Source organism: Histoplasma capsulatum, genomic scaffold (genome assembly GCF_000149585.1).
Source record: "Histoplasma capsulatum NAm1 scaffold_7 genomic scaffold, whole genome shotgun sequence".
NCBI classification, from domain to species: domain Eukaryota; kingdom Fungi; phylum Ascomycota; class Eurotiomycetes; order Onygenales; family Ajellomycetaceae; genus Histoplasma; species Histoplasma mississippiense.
In genome coordinates this window covers 127142-135316 of record NW_001813976.1, presented here as the reverse complement: position 1 = coordinate 135316, position 8175 = coordinate 127142, and the positions used below count along the sequence as shown (strand labels likewise).

Sequence of the window (8175 nt, the reverse complement as noted above, 5' to 3'; positions counted from 1 at the left end):
GCTTGTTCACCGTCTTTTCTTCAAGCTCGCCATCAACGGAAGCAAATTACGAACAAGAAGAGGAAGAGGGCAAGAACGAATCTCAAAGCATATGCAAAAGCACCCGCACGATCACCAATCTTGCAAGGGGGGACTCCCCGGCTGGACGCAGTCATCGAGTTGCTATATATATATATATATGTGTGTGTGTGTTGGGGGGGGTTAGAAACATGTTTTTATTCCCTTTCTGCAGAGCACAGCACGTCTCATCTCGTCTATCTCCCGAGTTGACGAGAAATGAATGGATATATATATATATATATATATTTCGTTCGGTGGGGAAACTTACACCACGCGGACAGCACAACGGCGCTTCTACAGTCTGGAGGCACCCTCGGATAGGGGTTCGGCCTGTTGAGTTGATACACAGAGTTAGACAGGGGCCGTTTCCCGGAGACGATAAGCTTATGTAATAAACGGATAGCGGGGAGTGGGTGCTATCGTCTTTTCTTTTCTTTTCTTTTCTTTTCTTTTCTTTTCTTTTTTTTTTTTGTTATTTCCTTCTCTGGAAAGGGATCTACTCACATCTGTACCCCCAAAAGTCATTCTTGGTCGACATCTGGGGAAAGGAGTTTCGGCAGCAGAGGAGTTCGTAGTATGTGGAACACTGATTTCGGTGCGGGAGTGGTGTGGTGGCCGATATGGAGACAAAGACGGAGTGGAGGAAGAGGAAGAGGAGGGGAGAGAGGGAGGGGACAGCGCGAGACAAGAGAGGGGAGAACATGGTTTGGGCGAATTGACATAGGACGGGAATGAGGTGGATTGAAGAAGCTTTGTTATATTGATTTATTGTCTGTCCGCGGGGCGCTGGGTTGGTTTTATTTTGAGTCTCTGTTGCAAGTTAACTATGTTTATTGTTTTATTTATTTTATTTTTTTTTTCTTCCTCCTTTTTTCATTTTTCATTTCCCTTATTCTTTTCTTTTCTTTTGCTGATCATACAGCCCCATCCGCATTCCAAGTCAGGCTTGGTTACACCCAACCAACCACATCAACCTCCCTGCTTGCATGGACAATGCTCATCCAAGCAGGTAAAGTATATATGACCAAACCGAAAAGCCGGCTCGCTCAAGCGAAAGAGAAGAGTCTAGATTGGGTCCCCACGATCGACTCATTTTTCACCCCATGCCATGCGTGCTTCCTGCGTGTTGTTGTTTCGCCTTCCCCGGGCCCCCTGAATTGAGCCCGGCAAGGTTTCAGGCCCTGCTTGCACGCAGGCTAAGTATGCTAAGCTTTGTGGATTACGTATAGCCTTGCCTAGTGTCTTCGGGGTGGATGAGCTTTGTTGGAACATGTCAACACCAGGGCCCGCGGGAGATGGGTGACTCCTCTATCAGCCCGCTGCCCGCCAAAAAGTTACGGCTTGGTTGATTGGTGCATGTCCTGTGCTATTTGCTGTAGCCTGCGCGGTGAATGGTGAACGTGTGTCGCTACACTACCTATCCTCTGTCTTCTGCTTTTCCCCCAACCCCCACCCCAGGATCCGGCGCGGGTTTTCAGCTCGCTCATTTTCGTTTTCCGGCCGATCTGGATTCGTGGTACGTCGCTCATTTTTCCGTGGTCAAATTAAGGTATCTCGGTCAGACACTACGGATTACTCCTGCGTAATTGGCGCTGGTGTCGGTGATCTAAGTCTGGTTTGTCTGGGTGCAAGCGGCGTACCACCAATCGCATTATTATTGTCGGTGAGCCAGAAGAGTGAGCGGGCTAGGAGTGCAGGGTTCGGGGCGTGACGAAGCTTTTCGTGTAGCCGCAGAGATAGCTCCAAATGGTAATCTGTACTCCGTAGTTATAGATAGTGTCCGCGAGGCGAGTGATTCCACATTGCGTAAAGTTCAGGAACTATTGTGAGGTGGCATTTTCTACAGCGGACAACCCCTTGTATTGTCTTGCGAATGGAGGTACAACGGGGGGAGGGGGAGAGGAATGAGAGACAGCAGAAATTAAGGACGCCACATCAAACTCTCAATTTGGCGGCAAATGTAGTAAGTATTTGTTTCTGGTTGCGTCTCCCGGTCGAGTTCCCGTTCCTCCAACTGGTAGTCAACATTCCGAAACGACTCCAGCGGCTGAAAGGCCGATCTTGGAACCACGACCTGTAGTTCTCGAAAGAAATTGCTGCGCAATATGTCTCCGCGATTCTGTTTCGTGATGGTACGCTGTCAGAAACCACAATCTGGGAGGAATGGGTAAGTACCAAGCGTGCTGAGGTATCAGAGCATCTTCAACTGGTTCTACAATCTGTAGATCAACAATTGACAATCAACTCAAGAGCCCATATTGACAAAAAAAAAAAAAAAAAAAAAAAAAAAACCCACACTGTCACTAGTCATCTCACTCTCACCATGTCAGGGGTTCATCGGAGTAAAAAAGTGAGACATAGAACAGCCACCAGCCATGACCCCCAGCGACACAGTTATCATCCTATCCCCGCGTATCCGAGGTCTAGCGGGAAGCCGACCATGCCTGCAGCGAACACGCGCTTTGATCAGACACATCAAACGTTGCCATCGTCGGCACTGCAACATGAATATTGGGCGCTGTCCGGGAGAGACTCGTGCAAAGTTACAGAACATTCCCATTCCTGGCACCTCTGGCGCTGGCTCTGGCTTTGGATCGCTTTGGGCTTGGGCTTCCCCTTCCAAGCTGCGCGCCTGTTCGACTCGCCACCGCACGTCGACGATACGCAGGTAATAACTAACCAATTATAGTTAACTAAAGGGTGCGCAGAGTCGGTGGGTTGGACCTCGTTCTGGAAACCGAAATGCCAACCCCAACCGCGCGTCCCTGGGGTTGTAGATACTAGCACTAGCTCGACAGATGTACTGACTGTACTCTCTGGGACGTTGGCGGCTCCAGGCGAAAGTCGTCGAAGGGGCCGGGATATCAGTTAACCACCACCAGTTACAGTATGCATGCATAGTACCGCTTACTACATACGACGAACGAACGTCGCGAAGAAGAGAAAACCTAGAAGATCTGAATAGGTTACTCTGTCACAGTGTACTGTCAGACGGGGCCCCCCTAAATATCACTACAGTACATTAAACATCTCAAGATGGGGGAGTTTGTTTCCCCCGCGCCTTGATTCAGGGTGGATTGACTGCTCCTTTCCGGTGCTGTGGGTGGGAAACAACAACAAAAAAAAAGTAAAAATAAACTATATACGGAGTAGTTTGATGGAAATATAGACGACGCTTGCGCGATTAAAGCTTACTTTATGCAGCACGCCTCACGAATCACCAACCAAGAACTACACTAAATAACTACTGGGAAGGGAAGCGCCGCCACGTAACTTCTTTTAGATATGTCAGCTATTTATTGATTTCATAATTCATGCGCTTACTGTGTATAATCAATCGTATGGAACAACATGTGTTATGTGTTTATAATTTTGTATATAGGGGACAAGGGGGATATGACAACTAGAACCATGAAAAGGGAAAAGAAAACGGATAAAAAAGAACAGAGGGGATCAAAACAGGCAGGGGAAAATTGACTGAAAAATTTAAAAGGAATCGGCAAAGGAAGAAATAGATTAGATGGAACAACTTTGGAAATCGTAAAACATGGCACAGGAGCTTAAGAAAAAAAAAAAAAAAAAATAAAAGAATAAAAAGAGGAAAATTGAAAAGGTTAGATTTGGAATACAGGTTGGGGTGGGGGTAGGAGGGTTTGGTTTGTTTTGATATTTCCCCCTCAACCCCCATGTTTCATTGAACGAATAACATTTTTTTTCTAGCTTCATTCTCCTAGCTTAGTTCTCCGTTCTCCGCTTTCCGTCACAACTACACGGAGCAACGAGGCGTTGGTGTATATATTTGCCTTTTCGTTTACCCTTACAAAAGGCGTTTGAAAAGGAAGGGTAATCAAGGAAGGGATTTCAGCGCTTATCATCGCAATGAAAAAAGAAAAGACAAGAGAAGAAAACAGATTTTCACGAAATGTATTCTTATTTTCTTTCTTTCTTTTTTTTTTTTTTTTTTTTTTTTTTTTTTTTACATTTGTCTCTTTTTCCCTTTTCACTCTTTCCCTCTTGTGGCTTTTGCTTTGGCTTGGGATGGCCGTTCCGAGCGGAACACCTTCCGCAGCCTCTGCTTAAACACCGCCCGCCTCGATGCTCCTGGCGCTAGTCAAGCCGAAGCCCCGTTCGTCGAGGGCTTGGCGCCATTTACCCCCGCAACAGCAGCAGCACCGCTACCAGACACGACAGGTGCAGCCGCAAGGACCTCCTTGGTAGCCTCATCGGAATACTTCTTGAAGTTCTCATTGAATAGCACGGCGAGTTTGTTGACCTCGTTCTCGAAGGGGGTGGAGGCGGTCCAGCTTGTCTTCGGGTTGAGGAGCTCGCTGGGCACGCCCGCGCAGGACTTGGGGACGAAGAGGTTGAAGACATCGTAGACTTCGTACTCTGCTTTGGCGAGCTCGCCGCTGTGGATGGCGTCGAGGATGGCACGGGTGTATTTGAGCGGGCAGCGTTTGCCGCCCGTGGTGGCGCCGGCGCCAACCCAGCCAGTGTTGAGCAGCCAGGCGTTGGCTTTGTGTTGGGAGATTTTATCGGCAAGCATGCGGGCGTAGCGCATGGGGTGGAGTGCGAGGAAAGGTTGGGCGAAACAGGAGGAAAACGTGGCCTGGGGCTCAGTGACGCCGTCCTCGGTGCCGGCCATCTTGGAAGTGTAACCGGAGATGAAGTGGAACATAGTTTGTTCGGTGGTTAGTTTGGAGATGGGTGGGAGGACGCCGCGGGCGTCACATGTGAGGAGGATGATGTTCTTGGGGTGGGCTTCAGCGATGCAAGGGATTTTGGCATTATCAATGTATTCGATTGGGTAGGCACTGCAACAATTTATTAGCTTTAAGGCGGAGGGAAATATACATATTGGAAGAAGAAAGCTAAATTGGGACATACCATCGGGTGTTCTCGGTGAGAGTTGAATCGTCATAGTCAACCACTCTGGTTGTGGGATCGAAGACGACATTCTCCAATACGGCTCCGAAGCGGATTGCATTGAAAATATCAGGCTCTTTTTCTGCGGACAAACCGATGCACTTGGGCGTAGCACTGTCACGTAAAAAAGAAAACATGTTAGCCAACAAAAAAAAAAAAAAAAAAAAAAGCCGCGTAGAAATATAATCGGGGTGAGGCAACATACCCCTCCTTCAATGTTGAAGACACCACGGTCAGTCCAGCAGTGCTCGTCATCACCAATCAATGCTCGCTTGGGATCGGCTGATAGGGTCGTTTTGCCAGTGCCAGAAAGGCCGAAGAAAACAGTGACATCGCCGTCCGGGCCCTGGTTGGCGGACGAGTGCAAGGTGAGCACGTTGTGCTTGACGGGCATTTCGTAGAACAACACGGTGAAGACGCCCTTCTTCATCTCGCCAGCATACTCAGTGCCGAGGATGACCATCTCCTTTTCGGCAAAGTTGATGGCGATAGACGTGGCGGAGGTCATTCCCTCAGTCCATCTGTTGGCGGGGAAGGAGCCGGCGTTGTAGATGACATAGTCCGGGTGGAAGGACTTGAGCTCCTCACTCGAGGGCCGGATGAGCATGTTGCGCATGAAGAGGGCATGGTAGGCACGGGCGCAGACGACCCTGACGCTGATTCTGTAGCGCTCGTCCCAGCCGGCAAAGCCATCGATGACGTAGATGCGGTTTCTGGTGTTGAGATAGTCGACAGCGCGTTCCCTGTTGATTCTCCAGACCTGAATCGAAACGGTTGCAATTGGTTAGCTCATGTGAATGCAAATTGGCCAATCGGAAGAGGGAGATTAGTCAGTTGACGTCATGATGGCACGTGACCACTTTCCCCGGATCGACAAGGAAAAAGGAAGCGGAAGTCCCAAGTGCGGGGAAGGAGCTAGCCAAGAGAGCAGCGGCTTGGACAGGGCATTACATAACAAACAGCATCAAGTGGAGAAACTGGGCAAGGGTAGGATGCAAGGCCCGAGGGATTGATTTTATTCTTGGTAGAATGAAGGGTGGCTACAACAAAGAATGAAGAAAAAAGTAGAGAGAGAGAGAGAGAGAGAGAGAGAGAGAGAGAGAGAAATGGCTTACCTCAGGCGACATGGGCTTGTTTACAGGCCCCCACCAGACTTCATTCTCGGACGAGGGCTCCTTTACAATTCGCTTGTCGAGCGGCGATCTGCCAGTCTTTGCGCCCGAGTAGGCAGTCAGGGCACCGGTAGAGGTGATGGCGGTGCCTGTTTCGTAGACCAACGCATCTTCGTATAGGGAGGGGACAGCTGGGTTGGCGATCTATATGTCATTGCCCGTTGTTAATGAGGTTAATAAAGGGGAAGAGATGGGTATAGATATAGATGGATAATAATATATGGAAGAGGCAGCAGCCCTTACAATTGATACCCGCTCGTAGTCGATGTGGGCAGTTTCATGGAGTTCTTCCTCGAGTTCTGTGTGTCCCACGCCAGGCCTTTGCATGGAGAACACGTCAGTTAGTTTTCTGCATCACATTATGTATGTATGTATGTATAGATAGATAGATAGATATAGAGATAGTATTTTTATTATAACCAATTCAAGTTCACCGGGAAGAACAGAGGAGAACACATACTGGACACCCGAGGGATGCAGCGAGGTGCGGTTTACCGAAGCGGCAACCATGTCTTTGAGCGAGGTGGACAGCGAGGAGGAGTGGTAGTTGGAATGCTGTTGCTTAGCCTGCAGCTGTCTGGCAAAGTCGGAGAAGTCGGAGAAGGCGGCGAGGGTGGGCGGGACTGGGTTGGAGGAGGAGGAGCAGCGAGGGGGATTCGGGGGTATATGAATGGCAGCACGAGTAGCAGCAGCAGCAGCAGCCGCAGCCGTAGCCGGGCCCAGGGGAGACGAGCCTGCACCCGAAGCAGAACCGGAAGCCATGTGGAACGGCGAAGAACGGGAGACCAAACGCAAATCGGCGAAAATGGCAGATGGTAAATGGGTAGATTGGTGGTATTATTGAGTGGTTCCTGTGAGTTTGGCCCTGTGGGTCTGGGGGTGGACGAAGGGTTGGGAGGTTTCAACGGGGGGTGGGTAACGGGTAATGGTAATAAGTATGATTGGCAGGTATGATATAATACAATACCTTGAGCGATTGAGGTCAGCAGCTTGGCGATTATTGGGCAAGGAGCGCAGCAAAGTCGTCGAGCATGGAGCTGGGCTTCATTCGCTGGTGCCTTCGCTGGGGGCTTCGCTGGGGGCTTCGCTGGGCCACGGCGGGCCTCACACCATAAATACTCCGTACGCGGGTTTCAGGTTTGTTACTTCGATCTTCCGCCGTTCCCCACCCAGCACGGGAGATCCCGGGTCGTCGAGGACAGGGCTGCCACTTTGGCTCCGGGCCAGGCCTGCAGGGCGCTCGAAAAGGCCAATGACCCGTGAGAGGGGGGGGGGGGGAGGAGGGTGGCCCCGGGTTCTCCCGATGGGCCTTTGCCTCCTGCGCAGGTATGACGCTTTGCTGCTGAACTCTGCTGAGTCAGGGCGTGGATGAAGCAGGGTGGATCCACGGTGCGAGAGAAGAGAATCTTCCACGGTTGTCGCTGGGAAACTCGGGTGGGTGTGCGAATCATTTTTCGCCTCCAGGGCTCTACGCTGGTATATGATTGAAGTTCTGACCACAGGGTTGGCCCACGGTAGATTCAAGTTGCCCTTCCCTGTATCTACGCAGGAATTGTGATGATTGCAGATTGCTCTCTCATTCTGTACCACTGCCGGGTCTGGTCTGCAGCTTGAAGCCGCGTCTAAGCACCAGTATGCCGCCAAGTAACATCAGCCAACCCCGATATGACCCATTCATTGACCATCGTGTCTTCTCTCATTGATCGATATTATGTATCTATCTATATTCTTTAGATATATATGGATATCCAATATATACATTCTTTCCCTCTTTCTTCCACGCACTTGTTTTCTCTTCTTGCTTCTTCCATGCGGTAAGTGCTAAGTCCTAATGCTAGTCCTTCCTATCTGCCAGGCACGTCTCCCCGCTCTCACGGCAATCCGCGGCCCACTTCTGATTCGTCCCTTGCTTGCTTTTTTTGTATTTTTTTTTTTTTTTTTTTTTTTTCTTTTTTTGGACTTTTAATATATTTTGGTTTTTGCCTTTTTGAATTCAAGGGTTGGCGCCACAACCTTG

General features: G+C 49.7%; 3 protein-coding genes across 3 annotated transcripts; all 3 read right to left on the bottom strand.

Moving 5' to 3' along the window:
• Positions 1-444: 444 nt before the first annotated feature.
• On the bottom strand, positions 445-763 carry HCAG_05683 (predicted protein; the record flags this gene model as incomplete). The annotated part of the gene is made up of 2 exons (XM_001538028.1): positions 445-476; positions 565-763. 2 exons carry the CDS (start codon positions 761-763, stop codon positions 445-447), a joined length of 231 nt encoding a protein of 76 aa, XP_001538078.1.
• A 386-nt stretch (positions 764-1149) lies between these two features.
• On the bottom strand, positions 1150-1589 carry HCAG_05682 (predicted protein; the record flags this gene model as incomplete). Its single annotated transcript, XM_001538027.1, has 2 exons — positions 1150-1295; positions 1508-1589. 2 exons carry the CDS (start codon positions 1587-1589, stop codon positions 1150-1152), a joined length of 228 nt encoding a protein of 75 aa, XP_001538077.1.
• Positions 1590-4171: 2582 nt separating this feature from the next.
• On the bottom strand, positions 4172-6920 carry HCAG_05681 (phosphoenolpyruvate carboxykinase; the record flags this gene model as incomplete). Its single annotated transcript, XM_001538026.1, has 6 exons — positions 4172-4874; positions 4948-5087; positions 5192-5746; positions 6102-6302; positions 6402-6477; positions 6619-6920. 6 exons carry the CDS (start codon positions 6918-6920, stop codon positions 4172-4174), a joined length of 1977 nt encoding a protein of 658 aa, XP_001538076.1.
• Positions 6921-8175: the final 1255 nt, after the last annotated feature.